We start from the raw sequence: 20,449 nt of genomic DNA on the forward strand, positions 1-20,449 counted from the left end.
TCCTATTTTTGTCTCCAAAAGTTGGATTCAACCCGAATATCTTTCATAACACCCAACTTAGCAACCAAGTCAGCGATGCTAAAATAATAATAATAATAATAATAATAATAATAATAATAATTTATTCAGTAATTTAGGCCACTGGCCTATATTACAAACTACAAGTAAATGCAATGTGTGCCATGGTGTATAGTAATTAAAAGTGGAATTCAGCATGAGTATACATACATAATTTCCTATAAATAATCAGTGCATTATATTAAAACAATGTGTTACTACCAATAAGTACATCATTCACCATTCGTTTGAGTTATCAAAGATTGTCTAAAACAAAAAGCCGACTTAATATGGTAAGAAAGATTTCTTATAATTAACATATTACTATGACTCATATAGGATACAATTTTTTTCTACAAACGGATAGAGATAACAAATTTCATTAAAGTATTTCTTTCTTAAATGGTCATAAGCTGGACAAAAGCAAACAAAATGGAATTCATCTTCTACCAAAGGATTATACTGAATAAGGGCCATTTTCTGCCCCTCTCTCCAAATGTCCTTATATTATGTATAATGTACATATGAGGTGGTTAACAGTTATTTCTGACATCAGTTTTGTGTTCACGTGTCCGTTGCCATGGTTACAGGGTGTCAAAACACTATAAAAAAGACATGAAAATTAGTCATCGTTTACATTTGCTTCTCATAGATACGACTTTACCACGATCTATTCACTCAGTTTCAAATTTGCATATGCAATTTTATTATTTTAGGGGTTATAAAGCTATATGTGTGTGTGTGTATATATATATATATATATATATATATATATATATATATATATATATATATATATATATATATAGTTTAGTTTCTAAAACTATTCTAAAATGGTCCATCGTAGACAAAAGTTGAATATCGAACTTATACGTCAACTGAAAAATGTTTCTAAAATACGTTGGCAAGAAGGTAATTAATCATAAAATACAAAAAATGTTCCTCAATAAAATATTGTTTAATATTAATGAATGAATTTTAATATTATTGAATTTTTCAAACGATTGTTTGATATTATTGAATATGACTGTAAAGGAGGCGTTAACAGGAGCCTCTACGTTCGCTTCTTCGCCGAATACATGGGTTTGTTACCTTCACTGGAAATGATAAGTGTTCTTTATGTATTGATGTACTTTTATCCTTATATTTTCTTGGTTATATAACACATACATTACTGTATTTCTATCTTTAGAAGAAGAAAAATAAATTGTCTTCCACACCCCTTGAGGTAGCCTATAGTCAAACTATAATCTATTTATAAACTATATATTCATCAATAAAGATACAATATGGACATTAATAAGAAAGAAAAGCTTTGTTTAGGAAATTGTTTCTAATTTTAGTAACTGTTAGTAACATCGTTGATGTAGTAAGCAAGTTTAAAAATTTTATGCCAGTCTTAAAACGATCATTCTTAATGTGGGCGAGTGCACCGGAAAACGTGATCAAAAGTCAGCATGAAAAAAAAATGAATATAAATATACTTGTATGAAAGTTATTCTATCTAATTAGGGAAGAATAACAGCTTTACAACACGGGTTCCACTACCATTATTTTCTGATGCAGACATGATTTACCACCCTTGTAATGTTCCATTTTAGATGAATAACATATTGATAAAACTCCTACCTTGCATGACATAAAAATAAAATGATTTGCAAACTGTGCATTATTTTTTGTTCGTTTTGAAAACTGAGCAGTTACTAGTTTCATTTAAAAACCTGTAAATTGACTGTTGTTGATATTATGGATATTAATTTGTAAAAAGAAAAAAAAAGAGAAGAAAAAAAGATGACGTTACGAACGTGGTGCGCCATTTTGTCGCAATAAATGCTATACCGTTTGAGATATGGCAACTTGTTTATAGGGGTTTGTATATTCCGCAGATGACACTTTTTTTTTCCAAGCAGATTTATATAAGTGCAGACTATACCTTGTTGTTTGTCCAACTAATGTTTTAGTTTTATAGAATTAATATTGTTACTATATGAAGAAAGACCCAATAAACAATTTAATGAAAAAATGCGCAGGTTGTAAATGTTATTTCAATCAGAAAATTGACAGATTCATTTAAAGATTACATGTACAGAGTTGCAGTGTAATAGTGAATTAAACGTAGCAAACGGTATCGTGATGGAAATGAAAAAAACCCGTTATTAATGTATAAAATAAATAATATATATGTACTTACCCTATTATTTACATCATCCTTTTCCAAAAAAGATTGGCAACGTAAAAATACATTTAATGTTTACTCCACGTAGTCTTTGTTTACATATAGTTCCAAATGCCCTTTCACCGCCTCTTCGAAAAATCGTGTTTCCAAGGCAATTTAGAAAGAATAAAGAAAGAGAGAAATGAATGGATAACATTGTTTTTAAAATATCTGAATTGTTATTATTCAGGGAATTTTTAAAATATAATAATGAAGGAAATAATATAGCGAACTCTAGAAATTCGGATCTAATTGCTCCCGCGTAGTCATACATTGGCAGTTACGGTGAAACAGGTAAAACAACGTCATCGATACATAGCAAAATTCAATTCTTTACAAATATTTTTAGTGATTAACGCAAACGTGAACACATAAGTTAATAAGTTAATATGAGAACCAAAAACATTTAAATAAAAATTGATCAATCAGTGTAAATACCTTGTCTGATCAAGCCTGCGCTTATATCTTATTTCTAGTTTCATGTTGCTCAAATGTAGCATTTTCTCTTCAATTTCCCATACCAGACCATGTTCAAAGGTCATGTTTAGGTATGAAAAATAAATTTATATGCATATTTCATATAAAATAGGGTAATTTATACATCGAATAATACAACGAGACACAGAATTGTGATAGTTACAAGAATCCCCCCCCCCCATAAAAACGGGGCAGAAAATGGCCCTTATTAAATATAGTCCTTTCTTCCGGCATAATTTATAATACCTGTTGTTTCTCTAGATCATGCAATGACCGTCTCAATATTCTGCATATGTGCTGATCACCTAACTTTAGAAAAAAAATAGGATAATCCACATGATAGGTATTTTTGTGTTCTAATTCAGTTTTATACACGTTATATAATACACATAATTATATGAATTGCTAATTTCACTTAGCCACAACATTAAATCTACAAACCATCTTTCCCAAGATGAAATAAATACAAGCCATCAAAATGGGAAACTTCTCATTTTTACCCAACCATATATGGCTAAATAATTACTGATATTATGTCACTGAGACTGGTGATTTCCCCAGCATGGTACCCTTGCCCATGATTATCAGCACACGAGGACAGGCACGCACTGTTGTATGGCCGGTACCAGTGGAGAAATTCAAGACGGAGTTAATAAAAAAGACAGCATTAAATCTGTAATTTCCAGTGTCACCACCGACGTTTTTGTTTTATTAGTAATAACTGTAGTTCTGTCATCTTCAGTAAGTATGTACGACTTTGGGGATGGGGGTACGCTGAGAGATTGTGCAACTCTACGGGATGCTACGAGTTGTGCTTTACCGTTATTTTATATTAAGGTTAAAAAAGTTAAAATATATCGACTTTCCTGTCATACTGCATACTTTTACATTTTCAAACGCATTAATGGAACAGTTAATGGGTTCGGGGTGGGTGGTATTACGTTGGTAGTGCAGTAGATACATTTTAAGCCTTTGTTTCTAATTCATTTTAAAAAAATAGCCATGACTGGAAATTTGGATATGTCAAGTATAAATATTAATATACATGCTCATAGAATTAATTGAAATGGTGTATGTCTGGCTTCATGTGCCGAGCAATATGGGAACCAGGGTACCAGTGTAGTGGTTTGATTTGCAAACTTCTCCCAGGTGGCATGCATGCTTCTCTCGAAATGCCACTGCCAGCGCATGTTGAAATCTGCCACTTTCTTACAGAAATGCCTGCATTGTTTTTATTCTATTTTTCAATAGATTAACAAATGAAAAATAAAGAAATGTATGCCATGAGCCAGCATTTTTTTACTGTTATTTTTAACTCTTCACCTTTGTAATCCCAAATTTCAATGCAAAAATAACGGAAACGACAACTCAGAATGAGGCTGGTCCTGGAGTCACATGGTCAGTGTAGGCCATTGTATACCTCATTGTATACGCCTGTGTTATCCTTTGCATGCTTGAAAATCATCACAAAACAAGAATTAGTGGTCATTTTGATCATGACTGGCAATCTCAATACTATTTGGAGTATCATCGGAAAAATGTTAAAGCATATAGTTATAATTCCATGGTTGAGGAATTCTGGATACATATATATTTTTATATAGCCAAAACATATTTAGAATTAAAAACTTTTCATGCATGACTTTTCAGACACTGACCAGATTGAACATGTCCAAATTGGAATGATAAGGTAAATCAGGCAACAAAACTAACCCATTATATAAAGAATATCGATCAATATGGAAAGTTGAGACATATCTATGCAGATGATAACATTTTAACATTCCTCTGGACTTTACTATATTTTTTTATGTTATAGCCATAAACTTAATATTGAGATATAAATAAAAGTGACATTGCTTCAGACTTTTTTTGTAACTTCTGTGACCACAATGTATAAAAGACTACAGATAAACCCACCATCATAACACAATTTATTTTTTTAAAAACATTAGACTGATTTTTTTATCGATCATAATACAACCCATTCAACATTTTGTTAATACTGACCATATTACAATCCATTCCTTTGTGGTCTAAGGTTGACATTGCCTGGTGTGGGAGTGGGAGACAAGCGCCCCAATCCTCCAAAAATGCCCCATACGGCTTGCGTCTCTGATTGCCTCTGTCAACTAAAATTCAGCTCCTGGCCTTCGCGAGTGGCTTAGATTTGAAGTCCGGCAGACCACGTTTTCCACTAACAGGAGAAGGGGTGAAGGCGAGCCACTGGCGCCTTAAAACCAGTTGCTTCGGATAGATGGGACTCGTAAACCTTGGATGGTAGCTCATCTAGGAGAAGGAAACCTCCGACTCCAAACCTCTGTTGCCTTGTGGCTATACCCACTCATGGGAAAGGCTAAGGGAGTAAACCCCGACAGAAAATCCGGAGACGGAGTCCCAAAGGCGGTCTGACATTGACTTCAACGTCATTCCGGCAACTCCTGCGACGCTGTTGGTGCCAAGCTGTATCGGCATTCGTCGTTCCCTTGTGCCCACCAGCTGCGTGGAGAGGGGGGATCTGCTGCATGGACAACAGCTGATTCTCCATACCACCCTGCCCAGGCGTCATAGCTCCACTGGAGAGGACACTCAATCGTCGTCGTACGGCGTCGGCACAACACGAGAAGTAGCAGTTTACCGGTTCTAAGTCAAAGCTCGATTGGCGTAGAGCTTGGCGCCAGGGGTTACTTCTGACGGTGGGAGAGATCACCAGGTCTCACTGGACAGCTACCGCCCACTTCAAGCTGGGCAGCCCCCAGTCAGTAAGGTGCTGCCCGCCATGGTCTGCCTGCTTCACTGGGTGCGTGGAGCTTACAGAACCATCTCAACAAGTGGGCCACAAAACTCCGCACCTGGAAAGTTTAAAAGAAGAAATAAGAAGACTCCAACTCTTCGTTTTGCAACCTGGAACATCAGGACCATGTTCCTGGATTGACCGCTGACCTACAGCAGATCGACGATGCACGGAAGACTTCCGTCATTGACAGAAAACTCTCCCGACTGAACATCGATATTGCCTGCGTCCAGGAGACCCGACTGGCTGACAACGGCACCAGCAGGGAAGCCAATTACACGTTCTTTTGGCAGGGGAAGCCCTTGGATGAACCTAGGCAGCATGGTGTAGGCTTTGCCGTAAAGAACACGCTAATCGCGTTCATTGAACCTCCATCATCAGGTACTGAGAGAATCCTTGCCCTCCGGCTGTCAACATCCTTAGGCCCGGTCAACATTTTCAGCATGTACGCCCCAACCCTCTGCTCCACCCACGAGGAGAAAGACAAGTTTTATGAGGCTCTGGATCAGGCAATATCTAGTATCCTCAACAATGAAAGCCTTTACTTACTAGGAGACTTCAATGCTAGAGTGGGAGCTGACCATGAGGCCTGGTCCACCTGTCTTGGCTTTTACGGAAGGGGCAAGATCAACGAGAATGGTCAGCGACTGCTGAAAATGTGCTGCTCCCACAGCCTATGTGTAACCAACACTTTCTACAAATGCAAGGAGATCCACCAGGTGTAGTAGAGACACCCAAGTTCACACCACTGGCACCAGCTAGACCTCGTCATCACCAGGCGTGCAGAACTGGCCAGTGTCCTCCTCACCCGCAGCTACCACAGTGCCCATTGCTACACGGACCATTCCCTCGTGGCCAGAAAGGTGCGAATATTACCCAAGAAGCTGCACCACGCCAAGAAGAAGGGTCACCCACGCATCAACCCTTGATGTGCAAGGAACCCAGAGTAAACACAGCAGTTCATCAGCAAACTGAAGGAAGCCCTCACCAAAGTGACACGTGATGACACCACTGACTTCAAGTGGTCCCATATCCGTGACTCTGTGTACAATTCAGCCGTCACAGCTTACGGGAGGAGGGAGCGAAAGAATGTCGACTGGTATGAGGCAAACTGGGAGGAGATGGAGCCCGTGACTGAGGCAAATGTGAAAGCCCTCCTGGCATACAAGGCTGCACCTAGCCCCAGAACACTACAAGCCCTCAGGATTGCAAAGAACAACGCCCAGAAGACCGCCCGCCGCTGTGCAAACACCTACTGGCTGAACCTTTTTAACAGTATACAGACAGCTGCCGACACCGGGATGCAAGAGGAATGTATGAGGGTATCAAAAAGACGACAGCCCCCCCCCCCCCCAAGTCCAAGACGGGCGAAGTCATCACAGACCATGGGAAACAACTGCAGCGATGGGTTGAGCACTATCTCGAGCTATATGCAATCCAAAACAATGTCACTGGAACTGCCGTGGACGCCATTCCAGACCTGCCTGTTATGGAGGAGCTAGACACACAGTCCACCCTGGAAGAGCTCAGAAAAGCCATCGATTGCCTTGCCTGTGAGAAGGCTCCTGGAAGCGACGGCATTCCGCCTGAAGTCCTCAAGAGCGGAAAACCAGCACTGCTCCAGCCCCTACACATACTCCTCTGCCTTTGCTGGGAACAGGGATACATCCCACAGGACATGCGTGACGCCAACATTGTCACTTTGTACAAAAACAAAGGAGACCGTAGCGACTGCAACAACTACCGGGGCATCTCCCTCCTCCGCATCGTCGGAAAGGCTTTCGCCCGTGTTGCCTTCGTGCGCTTGCAGATCCTAGCCTCCCGCGTCTACCCAGAGTCCCAGTGTGGATTTCGAGCCGGCAGGTCAACTGTAGACATGATCTTCTCACTACGTCAGCTGCAGGAGAAGTGTCGCGAGCAGCAGATGCCCTTTACATTGCCTTCACAGACCTGACGAAGGCGTTTGACCTGGTTAGTCGGAGTGGACTCTTCAGACTCCTGCAGAAGGTCGGCTGCCCCCCCCCCCCATGTCTGCTTGCTGTCATCATGTCGTTCCATGAGAACATGCACAGCACAGTGTACTTCAATGGCGCAACATCTGAAGCATTCCCAGTCATCAGCGGAGTCAAACAAGATTGTGTCCTTGCGCCGACGCTCTTTGCCATCTTCTTCTCCATGCTTCTACAGTACGCATTCAAAAACTTCAGCGAGGGAGTGTACATCCATACCAGGGCTGACGGCAAGCTGTTCAACATCGCCCGTCTCCATGCTAAGACTAAAGTCACAGAGGTACTCATCCGTGAATTGCTCTTCGCCGACGATGCAGCCTTGACATCACACACGGAAGATGGACTTCAGCAGCTGGTATGCCGCCTCTCCCATGCTTGTAAGGAATTTGGACTGACCATCACTTTGAAGAAAACAAACGTCATGGCGCAGGACGCAGTCTCCCCTCCCTCTGGTACCATCGATGGGTACAACTTGGAAGTTGTCGAGAACTTCACATACCTCGGGTCTAATATCTCCAGCTCACTCTCCATTGATTCTGAGGTGAACGGCAGAATTGCCAAAGCAGCAGCACTGGTGGCCAGACTTAACCAGAGAGTCTGGAACAACCCCAACCTCACCAAGAAGACCAAACTGCGTGTCTACCAAGCCTGCGTGCTCAGCTCACTTCTCTGCAGCAGCGAAACATGGACCACCTATGCAAGACACGAGAGGAAACTCAACAGCTTCCACCTGGGATGTCTGCGGGGCATTCTCCACATCCAATGGCAGGACAAAGTACCCAACACAGAGGTTATAGAACGCGAAAACATGAACAGCATGTTCTCCAGTCTCAGCAAGAGGCGCCTTCGCTGGCTTGGCCATGTTAAGAGAATGGACCCAGGCCGCATTCCCAAAGACCTGTTATATGGGGAGTTAGTAGAAGGTGCACGACCAACTGGACAATCACATCTGCGCTACAAAGATGTTTGCAAGAAGGATATGAAGACGGCAAACATCAATGTCAACGACTGGGAGAGCTGTGCAAACAACCCTTCCAGCTGGCGTCTAAGCTGTCAGGCAGGGAGTTCAAAATGCAGAGGAAGAGAGAAAAATAAAATAAGCTGAAAAGAGAGATAGAAAGAAGGATAAACAAAAGCTTACTTTGGAGCTACGCCATCATCTCCCAAGGGCCAAGGACAATCCATTCAACATTTGATAATACTGATTTTAATACAATCTTTTCAACATCTGATAACACTGATTTGAATAAAACCAATTCACTATCTTGATAATACCGATTTGATTAACCCCATTCAACATTCATAATACAGACCATAATACATTCTATTAAACATTTGATAATACTGACCAAAACACAATCCATTCAACATTTGATAATACTGACCTTAATACAACCCATTCAACATTTGATAATACTGACCATAACACAATCCATTCAACATTTGATAATACTGACCATAATACAATCCATTCAACATTTGATAATAGTGACAATAATACAACCCATTCAACATTTGATAATACTGACCATAATACAACCAATTCAACATCTTGATAATACTGACCATAATACAACCCATTCAAGATCTTGATAATACTGACCATGATACAACCCATTCAACATTTGATAATACTGACCATAATACAATCCATTCAACATCTTGATTATACTGATTTGATTAAACCCATTCAACATTTTGATGTTGCTGACCATAATACTGCCCATAATACAACCCATTGAATATCTTGATAATACTGACCATAATACAACCCATTCAACATTTTGATAATACTGACCATAATACAACCCATTCAACATTTTGATGTTGCTGACCATAATACAACCCATTCAACATTTTGATAATACTGCCCATATTACAACCCATTCAACATTTTGATAATACTGACCATAATACAACCCATTCAACATTTTGATAATACTGACCATAATACAACCCATTCAACATTTGATAATATTGACCATAATACAACCCATTCAACATTTGATAATACGGACCATAATACAGCCCATTCAACATCTGGATAATACTGACCATAATAAAACCCATTCAACATCTTGATAATACTGACCATAATACAACCCATTCAACATTTGATAATACTGACCATAATACAACCCATTCAACGTTTGATAATACTGACTATAATACAACCCATTCAACATTTGATAATACTGACCATAATACAATCCATTCAACATTTGATAATACTGACCATAATACAAACCATTCAAGATCTTGATAATACTGACAATAATACAACCCATTCAAGATCTTGATAATACTGCACAACTATTTCACAAGTTTGATCAAAATCGGACACAGAAACATACTTGGTAGATGGCAGACAATTTCAGCGAATCAGATGCAGGGTCATATAATTAATATGCATGAATTTCACTCATTATCGTACTCTACAGGATCTTGATTATATAGTCCTATTTATCAAGTTTGATCCAAATGACAAAATACAGTCTCTATAGTGGTAATGAAATCTACATATCATGGTCAAGATCACCTCATAAATATGCATAGGTCTCACTCATAATGAAATTTTCCAACATCTTCAACATATTACCCTATGTATGAAGTTTCATTAAAATCGGATCAGAAATAGTCAGGTGTTAAGCTCAGCCAATCATGTTCATTTCATTAATATGCATGGGTCTTGCTTGTCAAAAAAAAAAACATTATCTATCTTGATATAAGCCTATTTACCAAGACTGATACAAAAATATGATCAAAAAGAGAATTTAACCTTCTGAGCTTTGATTCTGGAGCAAGTACGTTATATACTAAAAAGAAACTTTTCTTTTCCAATGCAAATACTAGATATATTTCATGTTGTGCTACCAAAAATGATATATTTTAACTTTGCCAATAATTAAAATATGTTTTTCATATTGCATGATGAATTATATCTGGTAATAATGTAGCGAAAGAAAATATCCTCAACGTTCTACATTTGTTTGAAGTTTGATATGTGTTATATGGTAGTTATACTATATTTGTAAAAAGTAGGGTCTGTGTTATATGGTAGTTATACTATATTTGTACAAAGTAGGGTCTGTGTTATATGGTAGTTATACTATATTTGTGCAAAGTCTGGTCTGTGTTATAAGGTAGTTATACTATATTTGTACAAAATAGGGTCTGTGTTATATGGTAGTTATACTGTATTTGTACAAAGTCTGGTCTGTGTTATAAGGTAGTTATACTATATTTGTACAAAGTAGGGTCTGTATTATATGGTAGTTATACTATATTTGTACAAAGTCTGGTCTGTGTTATAAGGTAGTTAAACTATATTTGTACAAAGTAGGGTCTGTGTTATATGGTAGTTATACTGCATTTGTACAAAGTAGGGTTATGCTATATTTCTTCAAAGTATGGTTTTTATTATATGGTACAATGAAACCTTACTTGGCACAGCAGTGCTTAAAGAAAATAATTTTTAGGCACAGGCCCAAAGCTTATGACAAATATCATAAGCCCTCAGTCAAATTATACAAGCCCAGACTCCGATTTTCATTGCCCAAAAGTGCCTCATTTTTAATATTATTTAACACAAAACACCACAATTGCTACACTTTAAAGATGAAAAGAAAAACAAAATCATATTAAACTGAGTTGCATGTTTATATGGCTTTTAAAAAAGTTGGCTTAAAGCAACGTTTTCCTCTTGGTCCTGAGGTTAGCCACTAATTGCTATAAAAATGAATCAACAATGTTAATGTTCATTAGCATATGAAGCGTGTACAGTTTCTGTTTACACTTTTGATGTTGTTCAAAGGTACCACATAATATGCTTAACCAGTGTATAGACGTAAAAATAATCAAGACAAATCAGCAAGATCGCCGTACTGTGCAAGTGACCAACTCTTGTTAATTTACTACAGCAATAAACTGTTATAAACTGCTCTTATTTCGCATGTGCATATTTTCTGATTTTTCCAACATGAAATAAATAAAGGTTAATTAAAACGTTAATAAATTCATGGGCACAGAGAGTTTACCAGGCAAATTGTAATATATAGATTGTACAGAACAGTACTTACATGATGCAAATTGTATCTCCTTGTCTATTCCGAAGAATACTAGATGCAGTTTTGCTTTATTCACTATTTGTACCAAATCTCATTCTCCAGAATCACATTTAAAAAAGGAGACAACTGCTATTTAATTTGACCCATGTGCTTACGACTTACTGTTTGTCAAAGATATAAGCGATCCAACTAAGTGATGCAAATCATATTAAATGACAAGCATCTTTAATTATACAAATCACATAACAAGCATACAGTAATTCACATAACTGATCATCATTCATACATCTCAGATTTGTGTTTCGGCTTACCATAACACAAATTTATAACTTTCAACAGATTATTCATTCCAACTACGAATTTGGACAGCTGGTTGTTTTGGCAATTCCCTGTGTTTATAATTATCAGATTTGTCTTGTTTTCTCACAGAACACCAGGTAAATGTATGAATCATGAAATTGGTTTGTGAAATGGTGGGAGTTTTGTCTGGCAGCAATACTGGTAAACTGTCTGCTGTGCAACATTAATCCACATGAATTAACTGTTGTAAAATCTTAAGTTGGTTGAGCAGGATGAGATGTCCTGCATAATAGCAGCAGTAAATTATTTAGCCCTCATAAATTATACTGGACTAACCATTGACTATCATTGTCAATCAATTAAGGTATGAACACTTGCTTGGTTGAGTAGCATGATTTAACCATAGCCGAGTAAACAGGTACGTATTTATGGTTGCTTACATCAAACTTCCTTTGAGTGTTTAACATATTACAGTTATTTTCAAAGCTTTATTTCTGAAACTTCTTTATTTTGGACGTTTTATTAAAGTTTAGCATAACTGTGCCAATAATTTGAAACAATGTACTTTGTTAAGTGCAAATCAAAATCTTCAATGTACATGTGGTGATGCCATGATTTAAACATGCAAACTAACTACAAGCATTGAGAAAAACACTACTGTTGTTCATTCTTGTCGTACTGGGAGCACAGTTTTAATGAGTTAGGTATTTACATTTTAGAGCAAATAAAAACATAATTATTGGTGCATTGATGCAATATTCTAATGCAATAATGCTTAAAAAAACAATAATAAACTGAAGATAAAAGGGACAGGTTATTGTTGTGAATATTTACAGCAACTCACTACTGCTCAACTCCTGTCATCAATCAAATTATACACATTTAAACTGGGTAGAAATAATAAGGAAACAGATAAAAATTTAATATATTTATTGACATTTCAAACAAATGTTGAACGTGTCCCAAGACTTACAGTACATGAAAATACGGCTATAATTTTGTGTCCCAACATTTACAGGTCATAAAATAATCACTTGTGAAAATAATTTAGGGTGACCCAAGACTTATAGTGTCCCAAGACATAAAGTCATTAAGGTATCCATTAAACTTAAACCTGAAACATCTTGAACAACAGCAATTAAACAAGATCATTTAAAAAAATCAAAATACTTACTCAAGTGTTTTTGCCAAAATAAGTTTTAGTAGGTCTTTCTTTTATCTCAACTCCACCAAAGGATGGCCAGTATTTAATCAAAGGCTCAGAAGCCAACATGACCGCATTCGATCCCTAAATTCTCCAGTTTATAACAAAAAAGTAATAAATTTAACAGTCTGACATGTTTACCTTAATCCCTTTAGGCAGTCACACATCACTGCACTGGTTGCAACAATTGTTAGAACAGCTCCTGCCTCCAGTACCCACTAGGCTGGTTCTGGCTGGTTTCTAGCACATAAATATCTAACATGGTACTTTTAGAATCACATGTTAAAACACTAGTTATAGTAACCACATGCAATCTGTTCCCCAATCGTGGATCACATACTTCCCTTTGTTTACACAGCTTTCAATAACGGTAGGAGGACTTATATAGGGATTAATATTTATAATTTACTAGGCTTTTTACATTATGAAAATAAATTTCTGCATTTCATTACCACAAAGCATTCTCAGGCAAATATTTTTTATTACATACCTGACAGGCACCTCACTTAGAATACAGGAGAGACCCCCAGGCATAGAATTTTTTGAGCACTTTACAGCATGATGGTCAGGGTTCAAAAAGCACCAATATGATTTGCAACACATCATGCAATAGGCTGAAGGTCAGTTAAGTAATGAAATGGCTCTATAAATTGGAAGGGGAAAAGTTTAGGCACCAACTTTGTGATTCAGTTGCACAGTTATCATCTTAAGTTTATGAAAGTATATTTATTCTCTCAAAAATATTTTATAAGCGGAGCAATAACAAGACAAGCTTATGTCTGATTTATCTCTGTTCCATGTCTTAAGTGGCAAAGTAGGCATTACTAAAATTAACTGATATATGCTTTATCCCTTATTTTTCAGTTCTTTCAAATGTATACAACAGTTTGACGAAGTTAATAAACACTCATCTAATTTTTCAGGTTCATCTCTGCATTAGATGGGTATTTATGTCTGATCAATCGCAGCTTGTTCCCAGTTTTGACATGCATCTGTATCACAATGATTAGAGTCCAAGCCTGTCATCCAAATCATCCAGATATTACTGTCCCTATTTTGATCTGATGATTATTGAATAACTTGACAACATCTATACACAACTTCAAACTGTAGTCTTTACAGATAGGCTGCCCAACCAATGTACATTTGACAGAGATTCTTCTCATCTGTGGATTCCTGTAAAAAACAATACAAATCTGTTTGTATATCACAGATATTCAAAGATACATAATGGCTAGTTATATGTCCATTAACTTTACTTAATTTGGCCAACATATGACCAATGATGACATAAAGAATGGGCTGACTACTGTAAGCTATGCACATTTTTGCAACAGTTGAGCTAATAAACTCGGCTGATTTCATATGTTCTCTATATATTTTATCAGTTGAGTTAATAAACTTGGTTGATTTCACATGTTCTATATATATTTTATCAGTTAATATGAACTTGGTTGATTTCACATGTTCTCTATACATTTTATCAGCTGAGCTAATAAAAGTGCAAGTAATTTACACCTAACAAATATTGTTAAGTAATAATTTAAAGCGTAATCTTCCTCATCGTCCTGGATTTATGGCTAAAGTAACAACAGTTGAAGAAGTTTCTCCAAAGAATGGGGGTGGGGGTAGAGTATCAATGATCAAGATCAAGAAAAAGTTTTAACATTTAAACCATTAAAATAATTTTTCATACACAGCTGCAGGATTTGATACAAATGCAACCTGCCAATGTCCGGTGTGTCGGCTAGAAAAATAAAAATCATCAAGCACATGTCATTGCCATTATTGTCAAAACTTTCATTCAAACAATGAGACAGGTTGTCATTAGAAACATAACCAATGCTAGAATTTAGAAATAGAAAAGCATATTCACTCAGCCACAGGCAGTCCAGTCTCTCCTCTTATCCCCACCACTTCACTTACATTTAAATTTTGAGAAAAAGGGTTACCATTGGTAGACTATTGTACATGTGTTTGTGTTGAATGATTACTTAATAATTATTAGATGTTCCAGATATAAATACTGTTATTTCCTTATTTTTTGCTAAGTACCAATTTTTTAAATTTTATTTCATGGTTGCTACAAGTCATGATTTAAAGACCCAACAATGATTCTTCTGTGGAAACAATTAGGACCTTCTGCAATCCATGAATTCATGTTCATATGAATATGTCTGCTTTCACAAAACCATAAAAATTTACACTAATGAAAACAAAAGAATTTAAATTACTTAAATGGGTAAAGTGTGTCAATCTTAATGGTTAACAAATTGTTATGAATATTTAATTGGTACTGTTATGGTTTCTTTGCATGATTATGTCATGTATAATTGTATTTTGGATTCGACCTTGTCCAAAATCAAATTTATTATACACCTGACCAGCAAGTTTTATTTTGTAAACAAATAATACATTCTTAACATTTTTCTGTGAGTGTGGGTACAATATTAGAAACATTATCAATGAAAGTAAATATGTTTATTTGGAATTGGGTCTAGGAGATTGGAATTTCCCCATAATGAACCTGTTGTACCTGATGTTTCTCATGTTTATTTATATCATTTTAGTAACAGATTTAATCTTGTTGACAACTTAGAATACTCTAGAAATGAACTTTGGATCCTCATCATGGTTATACTTTTGTGATCCGGTTTTTTTTAAATGTTGTTTACCCAAAATATTTCTCATTCTTACATTTAACATCTGAGGCAGAATCAGCCGTACTGTTGTGTTCTGTATTTCACTTCGATGGAATTATTTATTAAAATTATTATTCACTGGAAATACATAGTGTCCATCTATAATATTCTTGGACTGGAACATTAATTTGGAATTATACTGATATCAGACAAGAACATTTTTGGATTATAATATTTTGATACACCAAAAGATTGTTAGTACATTGTCACACTTCAGGCCATTGGCACATTACCATGTTCGAGACTGCAGGCACATCAAAACATTCAATATTGGAACTTATTGGGAATAATACTGGAATTCAGTAGGAACTTTTATACATTTTATTTCTGGCAAAACTTTCTGGACTATTTGGGATTTAATTCAAAATATTTTAAGCACTTTTAAAATTTTGACTTTGTACTGTAGGGAAATATATTATTTTTTGAATTTTACAAAATCTGATGGTTTTTGCTCTTTTCTGTTTCTTTATGACCATATAGTCGCAATAGAAATTAATATCCCAGTGCCATAATCCTGAGAAGGGAAGATACAGCAACTAACACTGATCCTAAGACAAATCCAAGTTTTAGTACTCCTTCATAAAATACTTAGGAAAATATGGCACATTCTAAAGCACAAAAGAAAGAAAAAATGTATGAAGACAAAATCAAAAACTGCATTGGTAATTGCGACATTGCCATATGTTTCTCAAACTCACACAAGTGCCTATACCTATGGACTGCAGACCAATACTATCACTGGCATCATAGGATTTACAGGGACTTGATGGACTTTCAGGCCATATGTCAGTAACCTATCCAACTACTTCCACTATATATCACATACAAATTTACAACTGGACTTGTTTGCAAGTTTATACAGGAGGTCACTTTTTCATACCCCATCAATCAATCAAGTCATAATTATTTCTTCCACTTCAGTTTTCATAGAGACCTTTTTCAACATCAAAGATTAAAAATTCTTGTGATGGCAAAAATCCAAAAATTAAAACAATTGATCTTTAAACAAATTGCTTAACGTGTAAGAAAAATAAGTACAGATATTATGGTAATCAAAGTCTCCCTAGCCCACAGCAAATATCATTTTGTAGAGGTCAGAATCAATGACAGAATGCATGTCATGCCTTATAATGTACAATTTCCTGTGTAGTGACAGATCTTTTATTATGCTGTTCCTGGCTTTGCTTTCACAGGTATGATTCAGTGGTTTGCAGAATAATTATTCAAAATAAAATTTGTGGAGAATGCAATTTCTAATCTGATGTGCCTGGCATATTCCAAACATCTATCAAGGTTAGTATAGCAAAAAACGTAGGTAACTGTTACATAACTTTATAACATCAGTCCTAAAATGAATTAAGTTTAAGTTTACCAAAGTATCAAAGAAATGGAGTTTAAAACAATAGCTACTGATAATGTGGGCATATACATACATTGTAACCTACTTTTGTTGTAGAACTCTTAACAAGGTTCATGACCATCTACAACAGTGTCAGAGAAAGAGAATTAGATTCACAATCATTACATAACAGTAAAGTAAAGACGTGTCCTTTCAAAGGCATCACAAAAGCAGTTTGAAGTGAAATTCCCAGCAAGTCAATGCTTTTTTGAAGATGTGATTTTTGAAGTGCAAACTATTTTACACTTTACCTATTAAATGGTGGCTTTGACCTTTGCCCCAATAATATTTATTTCATACTGAACATAAACTACATGTAAATCGACCAAGGCCATACCAGTAGCTGGGACTGGGACAAAAGTCGTCAGGATTTCAAGGCTGTGTAACTTAAAAGGTTAAGTTTGTTGTTTTACAAGATAAACTGGACTAGCCAAATATGGTGTATTAAGGAAGTGATCTCATTTTGGAGGTGGTCATCAGGAAACGTTCTACTCTAGCTATTATCCATTGACAGGATTTGAATGTCTTATTGGAAGTTCACTGTATATACTAGAGACATCTAACACAGAGACTGGCAACCCCATACAGTCTTTGAACAATCTAGTAACACCCTTTTCATATGTAAAATAGGGCGATGACACTGTGAGTGTCCCGGTATGAGGCCGTTGATATCTACTAAGGAGTCAGGGATGTAAGCTAAATGTATGCAAAGTAGTAAACATGTGATGACTTAAGCCCATTGTTTTAAGGGCAACAATTTTGATAGTAATTGGGTTTTCAAAGTAAATTTTTGGGGACATTTTTAAAACCAATGTAGAGCCATTTTTGAGGTAGTATTGTGCCACTGTTACCAATCTACATCAGATATTTCATTATCAAACAATAAATACTATCCTTAAACTCTCCCTTAAAATTAAAATGAGCTTTTCCAAAGCTCATGCAATCAACAGACTATTTATTCTGCTTTTAAATTTTATCAAATATGACTTACCAGTAATTGAGTATCATGAAGATTAAGAAATACATCAAAACGAGCAACTGATACATAATTGACAATGGATAGTTCTAACCTGTCAATCAAACTGGGCACATTGACCAATCAAACATAGGCATTGATTTCACTGCATAGATATGTGTTGCTATCCACCACATTTGCTCACCAACATAATGCAGACTGTCATTATTATGAATGAATTCAAGAGGGCATTTTTTTCTTTTTTAAACTTTCCAAAGCAAACACCAGCATAGAAAAATGTCTGTTTTGGAAATGATACATTACTTATAATCATATTTCGTATCTAAATAACAAATCTGTTTTTAAATAATAATATTATTTGTTGTGCTTGTGAAAATGTTAATTGCTAATTTTATCCTTCAAACTGTGTATTTTATCTGAGTCATAATTTTACATGCAATTATATCAACGTGTGCATATGTATTGTTAATCTTTGTTTTCTTGTTACCTTGGGTTTTTGTATTTTAAAAAAAATTTAAACTGGAATATTGGAATCCTGCATCATGCTTCAACAATGCTGATTTTATTAAAAATTTTCAAAACTGAGCGTTTAGTTGTAACTGATGTCAACTTGATAAAATTCCATTCAATACAACAGTCGGGATTGGCCCTAATCCTATTCATATCTATAATTGCATAATTGGAATTTGACATCAGTTATTTTAAAATGTTTAATTCATGAATTTTGAAAACAGTTTTAATACCCACCAATTTACTATTAATGTACATCTACCCCACATACTCATTACTCACATAATGTAACCCTTTCCTTACAAACTTTCAAAGAACAGAAATAAATGATAATACTGTTTTCATTTTCATGTTAAATAATAACATGATATATCCAAGGAATATGAAAATGCATGTTCTTATGATAAACCCACATTAAATCTGTCCCAAGCGTGATGTCACTGAGATCATGTGATAACAGAAGTAGAGTGTTGCCATTATATATATATATATATATATATATATATATATATATATATATATATATATATATATATATTGTAATACAGGTCACTATACTGGGTTTATATTCATACAGGGGAAACAACCTATATCAGATAAAAAGATCCTCCCATACTGAAAATATAAATTTACTGATGGCAACAAGTCAAAATTGATCTGCTTTCAAATTATTGACATAAAAAAGTTTTATAAAAGCAAAGAAAGGTACCAAAGAATCCTGTATCTCACTTACAATGATGAATTACATATCCCCTGCCACATCTTACTTCCATGCATTATGTATCACCCTTTGTATCTGATACCCCTCTGTATGTGACTTCTATGCAATTATGTATCACCCTCTGTATCTGACTTCTATGCAATTATGTATCACCCTCTGTATCTGACTTCCATGCAATTATGTATCACCCTCTGCATCTGACTTCCATGCAATTATGTTTCACTCTCAGTATCTGACTTCTATGCAATTATGTATCACCCTCTGTATCTGATTTCCATGGAATCATGTATGTCCCTCTGTGTCTGACATCTATGCAATTATGTATCAACCTCTGTATCTGATTTCCATGCAATTATGTTTCACCCTATGTATCTGAATTATATGCAATTATGTTTCACCCTCTGTATCTGACTTCCATGCAATTATGTTTCACCCTCAGTATCTGACTTCTATGCAATTATGTATCACCTTCTGTATCTGACTTCCATGCAATTATGTATCACCCTCTGTATCTGACTTCAATGCAATTATGTTTCACTCTGTATCTGATTTCCATGCAATTATGTTTCACCCTCTGTATTTGACTTCCAAGCAATTATGTTTCACCCTCAGTATCTGACTTCCATGGAATCATGTATGTCCCTCTGTGTCTGACTTCTATGCAATTATGTATCACCTTCTGTATCTGACTTCCATGCAATTATGTTTCACCCTCGGTATCTGACTTCTAAGCAATTATGTATCACCCTCTGTATCTGACTTCCATGCAATTATGTATCACCCTCTGTATCTGACTTCTATGCAATTATGTATCACCCTCTGTATCTGACTTCCATGTAATTATGTTTCACCCTCTGATTCTGACTTCCATGCAATTATGTATCACCCTCTGTGTCTGACTTCCATGGAATCATGTATGTCCCTGTGTGTCTGACTTCTATGCAATTATGTATCACCCTCTGAATCTGACTTCCATGCAATTATGTTTCACCCTCAGTATCTGACTTCTATGCAATTA

The 20,449-nt window shown here is 35.9% G+C and overlaps 1 protein-coding gene across 4 annotated transcripts in view; it reads right to left on the reverse strand.

Moving 5' to 3' along the window:
- Positions 1-12,834: 12,834 nt before the first annotated feature.
- LOC149802036 (serine/threonine-protein kinase atr-like) overlaps positions 12,835-20,449 on the reverse strand; it is a 305,327-nt gene continuing 297,712 nt past the window's right edge. For all 4 annotated transcript variants that reach the window (XM_089956441.1, XM_089956438.1, XM_089956439.1 and 1 more), the window contains one exon: positions 12,835-14,299. In XM_089956441.1, coding sequence (XP_089812567.1) covers positions 14,240-14,299 — 60 coding nt within the window. In that variant the 3' untranslated portion in view covers positions 12,835-14,239. The remainder of the gene's footprint in view (positions 14,300-20,449) is intronic.

This window comes from Sinohyriopsis cumingii, chromosome 4 (genome assembly GCF_028554795.1).
Source record: "Sinohyriopsis cumingii isolate HCF-2022 chromosome 4, ASM2855479v2, whole genome shotgun sequence".
NCBI lineage: Eukaryota > Metazoa > Mollusca > Bivalvia > Unionida > Unionidae > Sinohyriopsis > Sinohyriopsis cumingii.